Below are 22,259 nucleotides of genomic sequence, written 5' to 3' on the forward strand. Positions count from 1 at the left end.
TGAGACCATCCATCACCTCATCAGAAGCGTGCACAGGCTTGTAGAGAGATCATACAGGCAAGTGGAGGCCACACACTACTGAGCCTCATTTTGACTTATTTTCAGGACATTACATCAAAGTTGGATCAGCCTGTAGTGTTTTACCACTTAAATTTTGAGTGTGACTCAAAATCCAGAGTGTGACTCAAAATCCAGACCTCCACGGGTTAATAAACCTGATTTTCATTGAGATGTATATAAAAACAAGCAGTCTGAGCCACAATGGTCACTTCAGTTCATTTTATTTTAACTCACAAAATGTTGCTCAATCTCTAACTTATGGCTTCAACAGTTTTACTGAACTTCCTGCATATTTTGAGGTACATGTTTTTTAGTTTAACATAATACCTCTACATCATTAGTTCTCCGTTTCCACTTTATTGTGCACACCTGCACCTGGTGTAAGATATAAAAATTGTGTCACTGCTTAGTTTTATTGTGATTTGAACATCTGTCTGTGTGGATACATGGAAGTATGCTGCTGTAAGTGCATCTAAAGTGTTGCTTCTTTCTAGCACCTTATTTACATAAAACAGTGTGTTGGTCTTGTGTAAATCAGTACCCGTTGAAATGCTGGACACCTCATTGGGTGTGTCCAAACTTTTAACTGTTACAGTCGCCATCTTGTTGGAGAAGCTGTTCATGGTTTCGGAATGGATTTATAACATTTTCCTACAGGTTTAAAATCCTCAAATACAACCCCTAAAGCTGAGTAAACATTACCTAAAAGATTTGGAAACACTGAAGAATCATCAAATTGTGTGTAGCGTGAGCATCACAAACATTTATATTTTCTGAAATGCAGTGGTAAAGTCTGTAGCTGATTCATGTTTTCACAAAATGCCAAAAGAATCCATGACAGATAACAATAATGAACCCATCACCCTAAAAGATCCAAATCAGGGGAAAAGTAAAAGCAATTAAGCGAATGAAGCATAATCATTCTAACAAGATATTAAATTAAAACAATCGCCATTAAAAATGCTAACTCGACTATCAAATTATTCTGATTTTTTTTCCTCCCTCAATTGCTGAGGGGGAAATTAAAGCACCAAAAAAATCCTTACTGTAATACATTTTCTAGCAAACGTTTATTAAACTTTATAGATCAAAAGGAATGGAAGGCTTAGCAGCTTTAGAACTAGAACCCTGGTGGGTGATAAGACTGAGGAGGCTGTGGAGCACTTGGGAAACCCTCTGAAGTCTCCTCTTGAACTGTCAAATTATCTGAATACTATCGAGGAGCCTTAATGATGCATTCATCATCTTGAATTGAGTCACCCATTTCCTCTGAGGATGAGCGTCCCTCCAGTGTGAAGAGAGGGAGAGTGCTGGAGCAGCTTTGATGCGACGTTGATCCTGATTCTCTTCAGACCTCCTCCTACCATCATGCACGCTCTCTCGGAAGAGGCTCTAACGTTTCCCTTTTGTCTCTTCTGCATCTTTTTTTGACAAAGAGATGAAACAAAGATTAATAAATTAGCTCAGTTTGCTGGCAAGAGCAAGATCATAACCAAGCATCTGGCAGCATTTCTGCTTTATAAACAGGGACATAGTATTTGCAATGAGCCCTTTATTAGTCCCGGGTCAGGGATGAGGGCCTGCCCCAAGTGGAGGAGTTTAAGTATCTCGGGGTCTTGTTCACGAGTGAGGGAATGCTGGAGTGGGAGATCGATAGGCAGATTGGTGCTGCATCTGCAGTGATGCAGGCGTTGTACCGGTCTGTCGTGGTAGAGAGGGAGAGAGAGCTGAGCCAGAAGGCAAGACTCTCTTTACCGGTAGATCTACATCCCTACCCTCACCTATGGTCACAAGTTTTGGGTAGTGACTGAAAGAACGAAATTGCGTATTCAAGCGGCTGAAATGAGTTTTCTCTGCATGGTTAGTGGTCTCTCTTTTAGAGATAGGATGAGGAGCACATCCAACTGGGAGAAGCCCTCAAGGGAGACTCAGGACACGTTTGAAGAATTATTTTTCCTAGCCTGGTCAGGGAACACTTTGGGATAACCCCAGAAGAGCTGGCCCGAGTGGCTGGGGAAGAGGGAGGTCTGTGCCTCCGGATAAGCGGAAGAAAATGGATGGATGGATAGATCGCTCTGATTCGTGCATTCATGCTTGGCAGTTTAGGATTGTTGTAGCGTTGTGGATTTATGCTCTTTTATGAAAGAGAAACCATGCTACGTATTAATTCGGAATATTAATTTTAATAAATCAATAACCAAATTTTATATTGTTCAGAAGACCCAAAGGTTGTTTTCATCCATAAACTGCCGATAATATCTGAGTGTCTGTGTTTCAGTTCAATGAGGAAACAAGTTTGAAGGATTAACAGTTTTAATTCTTCAAATTAAACTAATGATTTTGAAAATTGACAAACAGGAAATAACAATCACATTGGCAACTTTGTGGGACAATCTTTTAACAGTTTATATGCTGTTCTTGCTCAAATAGACCTTCTGGTGAATTTATGAAGATTGAGAATGTTGTGATATGAATGCGTGTGTGAGTCTGATTTTGCTTCAGGAAGAAACAGGTGTCTGAGTGAAGTGATGGTTTGGATAAACTTAGGTCTTATCAGAGAACTGCATCAAACGCTAAAACCGTGCTCTGTCTCACCGAACTCTTGTGGACCCTCTTTCGGATCCGGGCCGTGGAGGATGTTGTGGTTCATCCAGATGACACCGGCGGCTGACAGGAGACGTAGGTGTCGAACGGAACCGGTCCAGAGTTGCCCTCGGTACACGTGGATGGTAGAGCGTTTTATCGATGCGCTTTCTTAAGTTAATTCACTCAGAAATCAAAAGACTCGGTAATGAGTCTGCGTTAGAAGTTGCGATTCAGCTATTCTGCCTGGCTTGGCAGAAACAGCGTGAAAGGGGGGAAGAACGAGCCAACAGGCTCTGCCCCCCCTTTGGTTTTCAGGTCTGTTCTCTCCCGTTGTCCAACACGAACTGCCTCATAAAACTGAAAACTTACCAAAAACCTCTCTTCTCAAAGCAAAACATGTGCGTCATCAAATGTGTCTGGAGTTTACTGTGGGCAGATGTGTGTGGGTGTGTGTGAATGTTTGTGTGCTTGAGTGTGAAGGTCAGTACCACACATTCAACATTATCTACTTAAGTGTGGATTCATTAATCCATTATAATTACCCCAAAGCATACTAGTCATTCATTTGATTAAACACATTTATAATGAGCAAAATGATAATGGTTATTTTAACATTAAAATCACGAAAAAGAAGTTTAAACTTTATGTTTTGACTTGGTCTGGGTACAACTCATGTAAACACATCTTCTGGTAGACTGCAAGTGGCAGATGTTATGGTTTCCTCCCAGACTCGCTGGCGTTCAGGTCTTAATCTGTGGGTGAAAGTTCTCAGCGACCCAGCTATGACCCAGCTGCGTCCAACACCACCATTGTGACAGAAAACCCATATTTCCTCACGTTACATTGTTTAGGATGTGTAGGATTGTCATCAGCTTCAAAACAGTAAGAGGCACCACTAATAGCACTTACACCCTTCTTAGCATAACTGATCTACAGAACTATAATAAGCTCAACTCACTCATGAATCAGATTGTTGTTTAAACAAAAACTCACTGATAAAAAACTGAAAGTATAAGAAATAGTAAAACATGATGCAATGCCAGCTGTATAGGGGAGGATTTGATCTAATACTCCAGTTAACAGATCAAACTGACAGCATGGGGTCCTAGCATAATGTCATCCGAGAGAGGAGGAGGACATTTGATTTTTAAGTGCCTCATACCACGCACACAAATAGCTTTGTAGCACTTATGGACAAATAATGTTTTCGATGTGACCTTTGCTATGACACACCTGATTCTAGCTGTTGCATTATCTCTTCAGCCTTCACCAGGTTCTGCAGGACCTGCTAATCACTCATTTTAAATCAAATCTGTGATGTTCAAGCAGGGAAACGTCTAAAACAGACAAGGATCTGGTACTGTTTTCTCGACGGAAGTCCCTCCAGGCCTCCTGGTTTGTTCAACGTCAGGTGGTCTCTGCCTGGACTGCCATGCCCTTGAAAAGGGGGGATATGTAGTGTAATGAAAAGCCCTGTTTTGACCTAAAGGTCATGTTGCTGCATCTGCTCTAGGGTTGTCACAGTCTGAAAATTTAACCTCACGGTTATTGTGACCAAAATTACCATGGTTTTCGGTATTATCACGGTATTTTTTTTAAACGTGCTACATTTTCACACAATTAAATAAACCCTGTATGTCAGGAAATATTGTCCTCAGTTTCTGTCTAAATTTTGCCTAAAATGTCTTATTTTGTAATTATGTTGTTTATTTGTTTACATTTTTCCCCTTTAGTCTTTAAAATAACAATATTTGCCCATAACTTCTTATTTTTTGTCTGTTTGACGTCATCATTTAAAAATATTAGATCAGATGATACTCAGTACTCAAGTAGCCTTCTAATCAGATACTTTTTACCCTTACTTGAGTAATAAACCCTATATCAGGAAAATATTGTCCTCGGTTTGTGTCCTTCCAGTGAGCTTTGCAGATGTGGGAAAATGTCATCAGGCAGTAATCATTGTTAAATTCATAATTATTCTTGGAGAGAGGCCAACTCTTATCTGCCCCTGGGAGCCCCGTAATGCATAGCGTCATTTCAACGTGGGGGTGTCCGCGACACGGTTTATATGCAGGTAGCGGCGCTGCGGCGCTGCGGCTGCTTTATATAGCGACTCGTTGCATTCTCCCCCAACCCAAATCCTCGGATCACGCATTTTAGCTAAAACGCTAATGTTAGCTTGCCTTGACTGTAGAGTTGTGGGTGATGGTCACGCAGATGTGTCATGAGATTTGAAGCGTTGCTGCCTTTCACAGACTCGTTTTCTGCACGTGCTGCAAACAGGATAGCCGTCTTCTATCAACTGTCCCTCGGCATTCTTCAAATATCCAAAAAATGCCCGTACTTCCCACTTTGTCTTCTTTGAGGGATAATAAATGTCCTGAGCGCTGCCGTCTCCTCCTTTGGCCATTATTTCAGCTTTAGCTTCAAAAAAGTTTTGGTTGTAAACAACAAAGCGCGCATGTGCTGCCGGCAACTTCAGTAGATGATACGGTGGCTGGTAAGGGTCACCGCGCCTACACCGCAGCCACGGTAACCCACAGAGATAATTTAGTTTTTTAAAAACAAGACGGTTATTATTATTGTCAACTTTTTTACCAGGGTTTACCGCTACACTGGTTACCGTGACAACCCTAATCTGCTCAAGCAGAGACATGAAGTCTCTGACACAGCGTAATCTACATGAGATGGGCCAAGGTCTTTCATGCACCAAGCTCATCTTATCTAACTGCTTGCCTCCCTCTACAGCTCAAGAGAAGACAGAGAACTCTTTAATAAATATGTAATCAAACAATGTTTGTTATTACTAATAATAATGTGAGCCCAATGTTCAATCAATCCGTGACAAGACAATGTTATTACTTGATATTATAATCCTGTGATTAGTATTTTACAAGTAATATAATCTTAAACATTTGCACTAGACACTGAAGACACGTAATGATAGTCACACGACACATTTCCTTTTGTCTGATCCAATCAGAACCTTCGTTTCTGACGTGAGGCATAGTTTTTTGTGGTGTTTGTATAATCCCTCTTTTGCTTGTCAAATTCTGATTCGCCAGTAAACCAAAATATGACAATTATAAAACTACTCCACGCCACCCTTTTCTTTAGTTCAACGCATTCTAGAGAAGTCCCGGACAGGCCATCTGGACTTCCTCTTAAGCAAAAGAACCTCGACAAGCTGGATAAAATCTGTTGCAAGTTACACCTGACCGCAACGGTTCCTTCAGAATAAAGCTGAACCTCACGACCCCTTCAAGGTCTCCCTGACGCCAGTGATAACCTATCGTGACCTGGGAGCATTTCAAGACTAGTTTGGTCGGCACCTCTGCTTTTCTACCAGCTCGGTTCCAAAGAGGGTCCAAGGACCTAGACCAGGGCTCGGCAACCTGTTCCCATCAAAGAGCCATTATTACCCGTTTCCCACAGTAAAGAAAACACTGCGAGCCACAGCAGCCACGGCGTTGTGGGCGGGGCCTACCCTCAGACAGCAGAGAGCTGCTTTAACCAATCACAACAGGTGACAGCAGCCGGTACCGGTACATCGTGTACGTCAAAGTTATCTTTCATAAGATGATAATCAATAAAACGATTTATATAAAATGGATCCAGAAGTTGTAGCCCGTCTCTGCCTACAATATTTTGATATTTTTCACCCTGTTGGTGGTTTTACTGAGCAGGTGCCACTTTTGTCATACGTTTCTTTTTAAAACATGTTTAGACTGTTCAGAATACAAATCCAGGCTCTGTCACGTTTGACTGTTGTAATTAAACTTCGTAGGTGGGGAAGGTCAGAAAAAGATCCGATCATTTTGTTTTTCCCTCATTTACAGTGACGGAGATATGGTTCTGGTGTTAATCAAGTTTAATTTTATCTCTTTGCAACAATTTTCACAAGAAAACAGAACAGTTAAAAGCAGGGCTTGTGTTGTGTTAACCGGATAGTTCTCGTATTTGACCGTTTATTTTGACGGAGAAAGAATAGAAAGAATTACCGACGCATGCAAACGAATTGACATTTTATTCGTTACCCACATCGCAGATGTAGCTAAATCACTCAAGAAAAGATTCCCATCTGAACATCTGAGCTGGACACTGCTCAGCGCAGCTCGCAGTCAGCGCGTACGTACGATGCACAGCGAGCTGAAGATGTGGAGAGGGCTTGGAGCGCGTCGCAGAACCAGAGCGCATGCAGGAAGATTCCTCCGACTGAAGCGAGACTTGTCACTTAGAAAATGTTCCCTGATTATGAAACTTTGGCTGAATAGCGCTTGTTCCTGTCTCCAATGTGGCGACACATCCAGGAGCCTGTCTGAGGAGAGTGCCAGAATCTCACATCCTCGTCAGCTCAGAAAGCACCTATATGAATACGCACAAGCGTGACCCGTCAACCCGGTCTCACATTAAGACCGGGTTGGACTTGTTCAGGTTTACGCAGACAATCTTTACATTTAGAATTGGCATACAGATGTAAAATTAATGCAGTAAAATGTAAAGCATTTTATTTAAATATCCATTCATCATTTTACAAACACAGAGAGCTGCATCAGATGGATGGAAGAGCCGCATGCGGCTCCAGAGCCGCGGGTTGCCGACCCCCGACCTAGACATTCTGGATCTAAACGGAGGCTTCCACTTGTGTATGTAGACCGACAGATGGCGTCTCATGTGGTTACAAATCTTCAACCGTAGTGTAGTGACTATCAAGTCCCACTTTTGGTCACCCTTGGGTGCGGGTGGAGGCAATGACTTGCTTCAACACTGTTGTCCAGGCAGCAAGCGGGCTTGGGTTTATTATACCATTTATTGAAGATGTTGACGATCACAATTATGCAGGTTCCAGAATAGCGATATCTTGTCAAGGTTATGAAAATGATGAAAATTACAACGGCAAATTAGTAATGGAATGAAAACCAAATGAAGCGGTAAAAACCGTGTGACCTCCGGTCACCCAAAAACGCCAGAGTACAGCCATCCTGACACCTATATAGGCTCCGCAGTGTCACCAGTGGTCAAAAGAAATACAAACCATAGTGCAATAAACTGAAATATATGAGACATTATCAAAACAAACTTAGACCATAATATAATGTAAACCAAAACAATCCTACACGTAGTTTAGAGCGAACCAGTCACTCCCACTCAGAACTAGACGCTTCTCCGGATTTGCTGGTTCTGATAACCACATTCCACACATACACCATCATCTCAGTCTTATTCCACCTTAGTTCCATCAGTACACATAGTGTTTAAAGTTAGTCTTGTTTTATTTGTTTAGAAATAAATCTCTTAACTATTATAAACCTGACTCTCTCTCTTTCTTGGAGTTAATACGAAGTGTTGCTCAATCCCTGCAATAAAAAGTTCAGATCTTCTGGTTAAAACATTCAAAGATCCATCAGATTGAAATTTCATATTTTATGGGATTTCACGTTCTATGGTTCATAAGTAAGATGTAAACTACCCAATCTTTACACCAGGGATTCCCAAAGTGAGCTGCCGCTAGGGGGTGCACGAGGTGAAAAGTGTAATGGCTGCGGAGCTCAGAGAAGTCTGTCATATGTCACCATTAGCGTAGCCAGAAACTCATTTGTGGGTGGGCCTAAGAAAAAGTAAGTGGGCACAATAAATGTAATTGAAAACAAGTATATTTTGCTTGTGTGTGTGTCCTCCGCATGTGCCCTAGCTTCATAATAACAATGCGCTGAGTTTCAGCACTCTGGCCTGCGCACGCCGATATGTTCCGTATTTGATCATTTTTAACGATGTTGGAGGAATCTGAAGGTGGTGAGTCATTCTGGCAGATTGTAATTAACACCCTGTCTCATGCAGGTGTTCTGACATTGTAAACCTCACACACAGAACATTGTGGATGTAACAAAATAAATCAAGAAATGATTCCCATTCAGGCTATTAACAGCGCGCTGAAGATATGAAGTTCAGAGTGCGTCTGTCAGAGGTCAGACGAGTTCCAGCGGAACCACGGCTCACGGGTGCACATGTGAGCACATCTGGGCGGGGCATAAGTAGGTTTACAACATTGGTTTAAATAGCGCCGATAATGAGACGCAGTGACCTAAACGCTGCAAGTTGTGAAGCACGTTCCATCCGCGAGCCGCATCACCAAGCGGAAAGTGAATGAGTCAAGCATAAACCAAGCTTCATGGAGCTGTGCCGCGCGCACACACACACACACACACACAGATTCAATAAGCGTGCACGCTGCGCAAACTCCGGCGCGCCGTCAGACTGAAGCAGAAATGAGCGCTGCCTCCTCTGTGATAAAAACTTTTAAGAGGTTTAATAACAACATTTTTCATTCCAGGTCAAATTAAGATATTAGCTTCTATTTTGGGATGACATATTAAAGTCGGGTCCGCTCCAGCCAGTGACTCCGAACCTGAACTCATGTTACTGCAGCATTTGTTATTCCAGTCCGCGTGGCAGCGGATCGCAGATTCAGCCACACCATAAAACAGCAATAAGTCTGTCTGAGGCAAAAGTGAACCTCATAGCTACAGCTTTTCCCTTTTCCCCTATGGACATTTGATTACGCACAAGTAGGTGATCAGCTCAGGTTTACGCAGCGCAGAAGGAAGGAGAGAGCTCTGGCCGCACAGGTTAAACGTTCCTACTTTAAGAAAACCGTTAAATTGCATTTTTTAATGTGCTACCTGGGCACTCTAAATATTTATTTAAAATTAAATCAAAGGAAATTGTAATGGTATCGAATGTTTTTTAATTACTATCTAAAAAACGAAAGTGATGGAGGAAAAAGGTCGATCATATTTTTTTAACCCTGTCTGTCGAGTGACTGTTTAGCTTGACGTCTGATATATATATATATATATATATATATATATATATATATATATATATATATATATATATATATATATATATATATATAAGCTATGCCCTGATGTGGGGGCTGGGGGGTGCGTTGACATGGTCGGGACATAGAAGGGGGTGCGCGGCTAAATAAGTTTGGGAACCACTGCTTTAAACACTATTCCCAAATAACACTAAGTTGAATGCTTTGCTAATCACTTAGCTCCAATACACATAAGATAAATCCCTTTTCATTCTTCTCACTACTCTTCTACAGTTAGTTTGAAGTTAACAGACAGACATTGATTCAATGCCGGGTGAGTTGGCATATACTGTAAGCTAGGTGGGCAAGCTATGCTGACTGTCATTGCGTCGCCCCGAAGTGCAGCGAATCCCAACTCCGTTAATTTAGTGTTTCACCTGCTTCAACATACCTGATTTTAATTAGCAGGCGACTGACAGGCTTCTGCAGAGGCTGAGGAGCTGCTGAACAGGATCATCAACTGTGTTGGATAAGGGAAACAACTAAAACTTGTTGGATACCAGTAGGGCTGAACGATTAGTTGCATATGCAATTAAATTGCGATGTGACAAAAGGAGATTTTCTAATCGCAAAGGCTGCGATTTGACTGGCAGCGAGTGGTTAGCACAATGCATACAATACATAGAAAAACCCATAAGGATGCCAATGCTAATATCGTCAATTACATTCTTACAAATTACGAATTAGGAATGAGCGAAATGATTACATTTAAGTCTAATAAAAAGTAAACACTGCCATTAATCAAATAAGTATAGACAGATATTTTAGTAAATCTAGAAAACTGTAAGAGACTTCAACTCCACTGAGTTTTGGCTAGCAGCTATGAACGCAACTGAACTACGGAACCTCTGCATGGACAAGACGTGAAAAACTCTAAACATTAAAGACTTCAATAAATGGGACACACTTCTTTACTGCAAATCAATTATCACAATTGATGCCAATAGGCATCGCAGAGGGCGCCAAAAGTTAAAAGAATACAAAAAGTGGCAGAGTTGAATAGATTGAAGAATGCCTCATGGAAAATGGTGTAATGATGGCAGGATACCTCAGAAAAGCGCTACACAGCTATTGCAAGCCAAAGGAATCACAATTCACCCACTTTTAAGAATGTTTGGTTATTTAACAACGTCTAAATTGCCATCTTTAAACCAAAAACGCCGAAAAAAGCGGTGAATATTCATTCAGAACGTCGTATTGCTCGCTGTCTTCATGTAGCCTTTCAGAGCGCCGTAAAAACAGAAGTTTTTTCTAGTCATTGAACGTTGCACTGAACGCCGAACTGCAGGCACTTCTAGCCGCTTTTTACGGCATTCTGTGACTTTCCCGACGGAGTAAAAGACGCCGTTTTGCAGGCCACTCCCAAAGGTTTTCTCAGCCACTTATTTTAAACTTTGATCGCCCAATCCACGATGAGAAAATACAGAAAGTCCTAGTTAATCCTAGATGCTATTTCCTGGTTTCCTGAAGATGCTACTTTATGCTTAAATTCACCAAAATGACCTCATCTATAGTACTGATTGTTGCATTAGCTCATGTTAAACATACTTTTATTACTGCTACTTGCGTTGATATTAATAAAATGAAGACACTGACACGATCTGTCCCTATTAAATAATAAAACATGGACTTAAGTGATTTTTGGAATCAGACTTGTATCAGTTGGGTGTATTCACCACCAGGGGGCACGGGGGGATTTTGGTAATTAGTCAGTGTTTACCCTAGACATTTTTTCAGGGTGGGGACATTTGCGGACCATTTTGCTGCTGTGCATTGGCAGTGAAAGCGAGGGGGGTGCTCGGGTTATTATTGTTAACTTAAATATATAATCATAATTCTGTGCAAATATATTTTATTATTATACATTTTTACCAGCCTGTAACTCAACTTTTTCCCCTCAGATTTAGAGATGAGGAAAATAATCAAATAATGGATGCATCGGGATGCGGACATAAACGATTCTGCATCGCAGAAGAGTACGCCATAATCGATTATAGTGGAATGTAGTTTTGTTTTTGTTTTTAATGGCGGCACCAGCGCAGCATCCAAATCTGTCAGAGTGAGCGTCCTCCACATTTACCAAGTGGTTCCGCCTTAATGTGGTACTACAGGGCTGAGCGCTAGAGTTGTAACCTGAGACCGAACCGGAACCATATCAGCACGACCGGTTCTGTTGGATGTGGGCCGTGAATTATGTTAATTTAGCGGGTTGTCATGCTCTCCGCTCACACAGCAACAGAGAGAGAGAGAAGAGAGAGACTGTCTACTCACACAAGAGAGGATCGGAGGACGCTCCTCCAAACCGATGCTCCAAACACGCGTTATTATTTTCATTATTTAATTATTATTTCTCCTGGAAGTGCTCAGTCAGATCGAGTGTTGTGATGCTGGGAGATCCGGTCCCGGGGAGGGGCGGGGTCAATGACGGCGGCTGCAGCGTGATTGTCTGTCTCTTTTATTTAGGGACACGGAGAAGTTAAAAGGAGAGAGAAATAGAAGTTCTTGTTCCACTTTATTCTTTTGTTTCATGACGATAAACTGATGTTAAATTCAGCTTAAAGAGAAGCTGGGAGGAAGCTTTGGTTCATTTTAAGTTACATGAGATCTTGTCTCCTATCTGCTCCTCCAGAGACAGCATGGACATGAGGGTCCCACAGGACAGGTTAGTGGAAAGGTTTGTAGTTAGCTGGTTAGTGAAAGATTCATCAGCTGGGTAATTTAATGCTAATCCAGCCCACAGCCTTCTGCTGGTGTTATCAGAAAGAATAAAACACACATCTTAAATATTATTGGAAGTGTAGAATTTGTTTTATGTTTTATTATTTTCTGCATCAAACAGAACTTGATTCATTCTCCAACATGTCAGAAATGAACCACTGGGTTCAAATAAAATAACAAACTAAGTCAAACATTTCATTTGGTGTTATTTCTGACACCCTTCAACTGCGGCATAAATATTTGACTCTAGAGCTGCTCAGAGACATTAAACACTCATATATGAACCCATTATGTAATTTATTATTACATTATGTGTCCTGTAGGTTTTCAGTACTTTTTTACATTTTGTGAGATTTTGCAAAGCGTGTTTTCTCAGCCTGAGGCGTGGTGTTGAACGAGGAAACGGATTGTTTTACTTTGTTAAATCTTCTTAAATGTTTAAAATGTTTTGTCCTAACCTGTTGTGGATGGAGAGCTTTTGAGGGATGGCAGGTTGTGTCAATTACATTTTTGATATAAAAAAAAATAAAAAGCAATCATCTGACATCTTCTATTTATCGATGAAAACAAATCAATATGAAATAATCGTGATGCATCGGGATATCGAATCAAATTGAATCGTTGACCCAATAATCGTAATCGAATTGAAAGACAAGTGAAGATTCACACCTCTACTCAGATTGCAACATACTGATGCTTTTAAATAAAAAATGCCCCAAATTCTCTTCTAGGGGCACAGCATGCCCCCAGATCCCCCTAGAGTGGTCCAAAACTTATCTTTTTCATCTTTCTTTTCATGCTCTTTGGTGCAGCACCCCTCGTGGAGGGGTATAAAGACTGGAAAATAGTTCAAATACACTTAAAAATAGTTATAAAGTAGGGTTCAGTAAAGTAGTGTGTGTGTGTGTGTGTGTGTGTGTGTGTGTGTGTGTGTCACTACGTCCTCCGTTGTCCTGGCGGGGAATGCTTTGCAACACTCCCCAGGTGACACAGAAGTCCAAAAGTTTAATGTCTACGTCAATGCGTGTGTGTGTGTCTCTCCCTTGCAGAGCTGATGGAGAAGTGTAAGTTAGTCTTTAGATTAGGGCTGCAGTTATCGAATATTTTAGTATTTGAATATTCTATCGATTTTATGTAACTTTAAAATTTTTAAAGGACGTACGCCAGCTGCAGTTTGCTTGTCCCATGTTTCAACGCAACACATTTCCAACAGTTCACAGGTGTGTGTGTGTGTTAACCTTTCCTGAGGTCCTCTCTCTTCTTGGCAGCATCTTCCCTCTGTTTCTTGATGATTGCCAGTCTAGCCAGATCTGCCCTGGCCTGCTCAGTCTTGCCCTCTAGGTGAAGCTTCATATAGCGTTCCTTTGACTTTTGCTTCTCTATCTCCTCCCTGGAAAAGAAAGGAAGTCTCAAAGTAACGTGTCTTCTAGATTTTAAGTCAGACACAGTTGCCATGTGTGACACCCACCTCTCTCTGCGAGACAGCTCTCTGGGAGCACTGACGTCAACTTCAGCCACCTTCTTGCTCTTCTGGGAGACACGATTAGGATTCTCAATCTCTATGAGCCCTTCTACTCCGCTCCTTCTCTTATTCTGTGTATAAAATGTTTAGCACAAGTGAAAAGAAGCTACATAAAAAACTACTAGCTCTATTGAAGCTTAGCTTCATCATCCATTTTACATTTCTGGCTTCTCTGTCGTTTTTATTTATTTTTTGGTTTATTGCATGTAATTAGCCCGAAACGTTGAACTACTGCAGACGGCATCTAGCTTCAACACAAAACTATATCTTTCGGTTATTTAATTGTTCTGAGAACACCAACTCATGATAACAGGTGATCTGTTACACATAAAACTATTAGAAGAGTTCTCTGTGAAAACCGCAGCATAAAGAAAGAAGTATTTGACACATGCTGAGCAAACCTCAAAAGGCTGCAACAATCAGACCATCAGTGAACATGGAGCAATCACTGTTCAGCCTGCCGCACATAAGAGCAAACGACCTCAGGTGACTGTTAGCTCAGCAGATACCTCGCTGTGTGTGCCTAATTTTCACTGAGTTTCCTCCCTCACAAGACGCTGAGGTGAAAATCAAACCGGTTTGATATTTTTCACCTCACGGGGGACAGAAAGTCTCTGTGTGCAGAGAACGCACTTTGATTGGCCACGAATATTTCAGCTCAGCCGGCAACTCACATAGTGCGTAAACGGTAAGTTTTTACCCCCGTGAAGAGGAAAATATCAAACCAGCGTCTTGTGAGGCAGAAAACTAAGGAAAAATCAGGCGCACACAGCAAGGTATCTGCTGAGCTAACAGTCACCTGAGGTTGTTTGCTCACCGGTTTGCTCTTGTGTGCGGCAGGCTTTACCAAGAGGCTAAAAGCAATAAAAGACCAGGAGCCTCATTTACGCACAAAACGGGGTCTGAAAACTGCGTAAGCAACTTTCCACGCAAAGTTTGGGATTTATGAAAGAAAACTTAGCGGGAAAATGTGTGCAACTTTAAGTTGACTAAGGACCTGGCTTACTCACATTTTGGACATGGAGAGCACCTGCAGTGCTGCTGCTGAGAAGGATACAATTATGAAATCCTGCAGCTTTATCACTTGTACTGCTTCATGTCACACAGAACAAGACCCCCCACACACACAGCCTGAAGCGCAGAATACGGAATGCAGAATATCAGCAGGGGGACAGATTGAGACAGAATGTCATGCGTCTGTGACAGTGTGTGTCCTGTCTAGGGTTGTCACGGTGTGAAAATTTAACCTCACGGTTACTGTGACCAAAATTACCACGGTTTTCGGTATTATCGCGGTATTTTTTTTAAACGTGCTACATTTTCACACAATTAAATAAACCCTGTATGTCAGGAAATATTGTCCTCAGTTTGTGTCTAAATTTTGCCTCAAATGTCTTATTTTGTAATTATGTTGTTTATTTGTTTACATTTTTTCCCTTTAGTCTTTAAAATACCAATATTTGCCCATAATTTCTTATTTTTTGTCTGTTTGATGTCATCATTTAAAAATATTAGACCAGATGATACTCAGTACTCAAGTAGCCTTCTAACCAGATACTGTTTTACCCTTACTTGAGTAATAAACCCTATATCAGGAAAATATTGTCCTCAGCTTGTGTTCTTCCAGTGAGCTTTGCAGATTTGGGAAAACGTCATCAGGCAGTAATCATTGTTAAATTCATAATTATTCTCAGAGAGAGACCAACTCTTATCTGCCCCTGGGAGCCCCGTAATGCAAAGCGTCATTTCAACATGGGGGTGTCCGCAACACGGTTTATATGCAGGTAGCGGCGCTGCAGCTGCTTTATATAGCGACTCGTTGCATTCTCCCTCAACCCAAATCCTCGGGTCACTCATTTTAGCTAAAACGCTAATGTTAGCTTGCCTTGTGTTGACTGTAGAGTTGTGGGTGATGGTCACGCAGATGTGTCATGAGATTTGAAGCGTTGCTGCCTTTCACAGACTCTTTTTCTGCACGTGCTGCAAACAGGATAGCCGTCTTCTATCAACTGTCCCTCGGCATTCTTCAGATATCCAAAAAATGCCCGTACTTCCCACTTTGTCTTCTTTGAGGGATAATAAATGTCCTGAGCGCTGCCGTCGCCTCCTTTGGCCATTATTTCAGCTTTAGTTTCAAGAAAGTTTTGGCTGTAAACAACAAAGTGCGCATGTGCCGCCGGCAACTTCAGCAGATGATACGGTGGCTGTAAGGGTCACCGTGCCTACACCGCAGCCACGGTAATCCACCGAGATAATATTTTTCTTTTAAAGACAAGACGGTTATTATTATTGTCAACTTTTTTACCGGGGTTTACCGCTACACCGGTTACCGTGACAACCCTAGTCCTGTCACTGTGACTCAACTGATCAAGTGGCCTGACTACTTGTACAAGGGAGATCTCCGTTTGGCTGACTGGTTAGCGTGCGTGACTTTCACCCGGGAGTCTGGGGATCGAATCCCGATTGGACCATTTTTTTAATATCCGCCACAGATCTCTCTGAAGAATTCACAATGTTGACGGCTTCAGCAACGTTGTGCCACTCCGTGGATTTTCTCTTATTTGTTTTGCAAAAGCACTTCCTTTCATTTCTCCACCTCACCCACAGGTACCTCAATTTCTGCTTCTGTGAAATTGCATTTCCTTTATCTGCCTTGATCTACGGTTGCCATCATCATTGGCGGAGCGCTGCAACAGCCGACTTATGTATATGCATGAGATCCACAAGGCACTTTGCATTGACTATTTATGGCAGTAAGTGGGCGTGGTGAGGGCGGGATGTGACTAAAATGCAGCTGAGAAACTTTCTCGTTACTCTCAGATTTATGAAGCGGAGATTGCGTGCAGCTGTGCGTACTCCATGTACTCCAACCTGCTTGGCGTAAGAACATTTTTTTGGCTGAGCTTAAGTACGGATTTAGTAAGGATTCTACGCCATGTTTGATAGATGAGACCCCAGCACTTGTATAGCACTTTTCTGAGTCAAAGAACTCCAGAACACTTTACACAACATCATAATGACTAGCAAAACAAGTGATGAACCTCTAAATAGATTTTGATTAAACTCTCAGAACATTTTTAAACCTTTATCTTAAATGAAAAATCCTTTTCTGAACTTTTTTTTTAGCTTTGAACTGGGTCATGTTTAAACCAAAATGCAGATGCAAGACCTTTTCAAAAATGTGTTTGTGGATGTGGAGTTTCAAACAGAATATGACCAAGTGAGTGGAGAATAGGTTTCACCCACCTCTGATTCCTCATCACTGCTGCTCTCCTCCTCTGACTCAGAGGAGCTCCCTTTCTCAGCACCAGCATTTGCTTCCTGTTAAAACACAAGCACAAACAAGTTCAACATAGACCTGGTCTGGAAGTATTTCTGAGTTTGCTACAAGTCTTTCCCTCACCAGCTCTCTCTGGGCTTTCATTTGTCGATCGATCTCCTCCGGATTGCTGAACTGTTTTCCTCGGCCCTTGTGGCCCTTCTTTCCTGCAAAGTAAATGCTTGAGTCATCGAGAAGACCAATAGTATGCACACTGGTCAGTTTAGAAAACTGGACCATTGGATTGAGATTGGCAATCTGCATATTATTCTGTGAGCATTTGGTGAAATTCAAGAGATTAACTCAGAAGTAGAGGTAGACCTATTGGTTTTACCTAATGCCGATACTGATATGTAGGAGACATGGTCAGCCGATTTGTACTGCTGATTTTCATGGCTGATATCTAGACATTTTCCACAATATTGTCATGCTAAAATGTCACTATTAACATAAACTGACGCCCAAAAGTTCTGAAACTGAATCATTTTTTGAACTCTAAGCTGTACTTATTATGCAGACGTTTTCGAGAATGTAAAAATACATGTAAATTAAATTTTGCAACAGCACCAGGCTGCCCGAGGATGTGCCCGACATAACTGGCTTTACTAAGGACAAATATTGTTTGATACAATGTATAGAAAAGGTAAATATTGGCCCGATATATCGGTCGACCCTTACAAGAAAACTGCATTTATATGACTTCACACAGAAGTACTTCAGAATGGACCGACTCCAAGACAGCTTTTATTGTGGCACATTTCCCTAAAACATAAAACACTTGTGAGGAATCGTGTTCTTCCCCAATGCATCATTTCATAATCTTGACTCCGGCTGAGTCAAGATTTTTTAGTTATTAGTTTAGATCTGATGTTAACTCGTGACTTGAGGAAACTACATGTATTTATTCACCAGTTAATGGTAATGGCGAGTAAAAACAAAGTATGCTACTACATTCTTCTGGTCAAATCTTTACCCACAGGTTGGTAACTGTAATAAATGAAACATTTTGTCTTGAAGAAAATAACAAAGACGCCTGTTTCGTATACACACGTCACCGTTGTTTTATAACTAAGATAGAAGAGAAAATAACAAATACAGCCATTCCAGGCTTAGCTCACCGTTTGTAAATGGGTGGGAATAATTTATTAGTGATAATAGATAACAAACATCAACAGCACGAATTATCTTGAGCCGCTGTAACATATTAGCCACTTAGCATGCTAACAGCTAAACATGTGCGAGCCGAAAAGGGATTTATTGAATTTAAGCTAGCACTTTGCCATCAGAAAATTGCTATAAAACATTAACTTTAGCCCAAGTACTTACCACCGCGAGGCATTATGAAGATGTAAAGATGATAAAATCGAAGTCAACAAGGGTGTCGCGGAACGTTACAAAGATTGTATGACAAAGCCGGTGAACTTTTTAGTCCCGAAAGAAAATGATAGCTAACGATTCGTCTCTCCCGCTGCAGAACACGCCTGCGCCCACTCACATGCTGATGCGCATGCGTAAAAGTTACCGTTAAACCAATGGCTGCAAAAAGGCTTTTCCGGAAAAGAAAACCAACCAATCAGGAGACAAGTCTCCAATATCATTCTCAAATCTAAATTTATTTTTTACTCCTAGTAAGCCCAAATCAATCTAGGTGAACTCATAAGTTTTACTTTCATTTTGAAGTAGGTGTTTTATTTTTATTTTAACGAAATAAAACTACCCAAATACTCTGCATACCAGTAAAATAAAACTGAAAGTCAATTTAAAAGAAAAGGTTGGGCTTCCTGGGGCTAAAAATAAACCTTTAAGTTTCTTAATATCTCTTTTGATAAATAAGAATTGACATATTCTTTTCTATTTTATTTCATGTTTAGCTTTAGTTTCCAAAGGCAAGAATAAGAAGACAGAGAAAAAAGAGCAATAATACTTTTTAATTAAAAGCTAAATAAGTGACTAAAGTCATGTTCTTACATCAGAATAAAAATAAAGAACTCTGTCTTTCAGCAATCAAAATGAACTTTTTTTCAAAAACATGCAATACAGCTTACACACAAATAGAAAATGTGAGTTTTTAAATGTCATTAAGAAACACAATTTGTTGAAAATGTTGAAAATACCCAATCTGATTCAGACTGGAATAGAAATACAGAACAGAACACAGATTTCCGGCTGGACGAATGTTTTGCATTGATAAAAGTTTTTGTTTTACATGCTTGAAGGATTTTTTTCTCCCATGAAACAGCCAGAAAAAAAAGTCATTTTTTTCTTAGATGTTGAGTCTTCATATCTTCAACTTCCTTTTCCATCAGGTGATTCTCTACTGTGGTCTCTGTCAGCTGGAGGGAAGAATTAAAATGTAATCATGCATAAACTTTAATAACCCAAATGACCTGACAAAAAAGCATGATGACTGAACATAAACATTTTGAAACTGAACAAAGCACTCTGTCAAACACTCCTGTGTGTGTGTGTGTGTGGGGGGGGGGGGGGGGGGGGGGTCTCACACAAGACAAACTTTTGTTTTGGTCTTAACTGCAAATATCTAATATTTGGAATTTTGAATGAACTTTTCTTGCTTCAAGATATGAGAATGTAAAAACTGATGTTCAGGTCTCACCATGTCCAGGAGAATCTCAATCTTCAGTTTTAGGAGATTATTTTCCTCCTCCAGTTGCCCATTTCTTTTCTTTAGCTGCTGCAACTCCCTATTTGACACATTTCCACCAGACTCTGCATATCAAACAAAATCAGTTTGTTGGTTTTACTACGATGGCCATTAAAAACTGTTCATTTTAAAGCAAAAAAACTACAAATACTTTTTAGTTTAAATATGTTTTTCTTTCAAATCACAAATCAAAAAGTCGTTTCCAGTCACTACTGGTTTTCCTCAATCGATCATTGTCAGATGACGTATCGGAGGCTGTAGCGCGTTGCATGACAGGATAGCTAAGTGGATAAATGATGGAAGCATTGGTCGCTTTGTGTGTTGACAACTTATAAGATGAGTGTAACCACTTTCGCTTGAACACCAGTAAGACCAAGGAAATGGTGATTGACTTCCAGAGAAACACTCCTCCTCACTCACCAGTAAACATCCAGGGTGTTCACCTCAACAGCAAACTGAACTGGTCCAACAACACAGATGTTCTGTATATGAAGGGCCAAAGCCGCCTCCACCTCCTGAGGAGGCTGAGGTCCTTCAGAACTAATTTCCTGCAGCTAAAATCCTTTTATCATTCTGTTATTGGCTCCATGTCCACTCTGCTGTGGTGTGTTGGGATGCAGGCAGCTCTGACCGAGACAGGAAGAGACTGAACAAGCTAGTTCACAAAGGTAGCTCGGTTCTGAGCTGCCCACTTGATTCTGTTGAGGAGACTTGTGAAAGGAGGATGCTGGTAAAGCTAACCTCCATCTTCCCACCCACTGCATTCCACTGTGGAGACCATGGACAGTTCCTTCAGAGGCAGACTGAGACATCCCAGATGTAAAACAGAACGCTACCATAGATCATTCCTCCCCTCTGCAGTAAGAGTGTATAACTCCTCTGTAGTGGCATTATCCTGCTACACAATAACATCAATGCAATATTCATTATGAGTTCAATACTCATTCAATACCATAGTATTTACATAGTATGTCCGTGTCTCTTGCAGTATGCTGCATAGTTCTGGAACCTAAGTTTTTTCCTGTATATTCATGGTTTTTAGTGGTGGAATGTTACAATTCTAGACTACCGCCTACGTGTATATACGTGCACCTTTGTTATTATTTTTCTTCAAATTATTCCCTTAAGTGTTGGTGCTGCTGTAACAAGTGAATTTCCCCACTGTGGGATCAATAAAGTCTATCCTATTCTAAACCTGCAGAAAATGGTACATTCGTGTTGTGTGAAGGGCTGCCATGCCAGGTCACATGATTACAAGAAGCAAAAACTTGATAAAGACATAAGATTTTTTTTCAGTTTCCTGGTTGGATAAGAGGTTCTGAACATCAAACAGAAGAACTTACAAAAGACGCCTGGGTCACAGCTGTCAGAAGAAAGAGCATAAACTTTCTCCCTACATGCTTGCTTGCTCGCAGCATTTTCATAAAGACAAGTAAAACAGTTGTTATGTGTAACCTTACTGAATGTGAGTTTTCGGGCTATTAAAGTTGCCATCTCCCAAACATGGAAGGCAGCTGAATGCAGGGGTGGTAGTAACTTACTTAGAAAAGCCTTTCTTCTGCTTAAAATGTATTATGTTACGTTATTTATTTGCATAATTTATTTGTTTTAGTCTTTAAAATAAAAATTGTCCACAAATTTATGTATTTTTTGTCTGTTTAATAAAATGCTTAAAAACATCACCTGTGATCCACTGGCCATCTTCAAATTTCCAGCTCTGGCCAGCTATGTTCATAGTAGGAGGTCCATATTCAAGACCAAGCTCAAGCTCTCTTGTTGAGCGATCCAGCTAAAAAAGAAGTAAGGGCCAATCAGAATAACACCCGTGTGTAATAAAGAATGATGAACGCCAACAGGATCTTATATACAGCCACTTCTGCACAACTCTGTCAAACATTTAAAGGTCGTAAATAATAACACTTATACACATCCACATGCTTTATCAAGTGTGCTCCACACTGATGCCACTAAAGCTAGTGACCTCTGGGCTTACCGTATGCAGGCTGGACAGAGATGCCGATTTGCGAGGAGGAGCCTTCTTCGGACTGAAAGTATTTCCGAAAAGTGGCATCTTCAACGAATGTTTAAGGTTCTTTTCAAGAAAAACAAATCGGTGGTATTTAATTTACAGTCAGTTGGGGTCTGTGTTTACGTTAGTGTTGCTAACGATACCTAGCAAATCCCAGGTGGCTAACAAAGTTGTGTGACAAATGCTAACCGCACATTTATTTATTTATGTGAAATAGTAGTCTCTTGGATGAGTTAGTAGATGTTTTGTAATTGAAGTAATATATTTACCTCCATAGAGTCTGTTTATTTTGTTCCCTGTCGTTGTGGACATCTTTAGCTAAGCATACTTCCCTACTGCGCAAGCGCGAAAATTCCACTCTCTCCCTATAATGGTGTTATCCAACGCATTTCAGACTACGTTAGGACAAATGTGGTGAGGGAAAATACTGTTTTAAGTGCTTCCAAAAATAAAAAGTACGGCAAATAACCTTTACGATGTTCT

At 40.8% G+C, this 22,259-nt stretch overlaps 2 protein-coding genes across 2 annotated transcripts; both read right to left on the minus strand.

The window, feature by feature from the left end:
* Positions 1–264: 264 nt before the first annotated feature.
* pdap1a (pdgfa associated protein 1a) lies at positions 265–18,770 on the minus strand. The gene is made up of 6 exons (XM_015974459.3): positions 18,412–18,770; positions 17,170–17,252; positions 17,013–17,087; positions 13,713–13,837; positions 13,483–13,634; positions 265–1,481 (listed from the first exon to the last, which is right to left on the minus strand). The coding sequence occupies exons 1-6, from the start codon at positions 18,422–18,424 to the stop codon at positions 1,453–1,455; spliced, it is 477 nt and encodes a 158-aa protein (XP_015829945.1). The 5' UTR covers positions 18,425–18,770; the 3' UTR covers positions 265–1,452.
* A 224-nt stretch (positions 18,771–18,994) lies between these two features.
* Positions 18,995–22,169, minus strand: cby1 (chibby 1, beta catenin antagonist). The gene is made up of 5 exons (XM_015974461.3): positions 22,046–22,169; positions 21,741–21,839; positions 21,431–21,536; positions 19,700–19,812; positions 18,995–19,418 (listed from the first exon to the last, which is right to left on the minus strand). The coding sequence occupies exons 1-5, from the start codon at positions 22,049–22,051 to the stop codon at positions 19,338–19,340; spliced, it is 405 nt and encodes a 134-aa protein (XP_015829947.1). The 5' UTR covers positions 22,052–22,169; the 3' UTR covers positions 18,995–19,337.
* Positions 22,170–22,259: the final 90 nt, after the last annotated feature.

Source organism: Nothobranchius furzeri, chromosome 16 (assembly GCF_043380555.1).
Source record: "Nothobranchius furzeri strain GRZ-AD chromosome 16, NfurGRZ-RIMD1, whole genome shotgun sequence".
In the NCBI taxonomy this organism is placed as follows: Eukaryota; Metazoa; Chordata; class Actinopteri; order Cyprinodontiformes; family Nothobranchiidae; genus Nothobranchius; species Nothobranchius furzeri.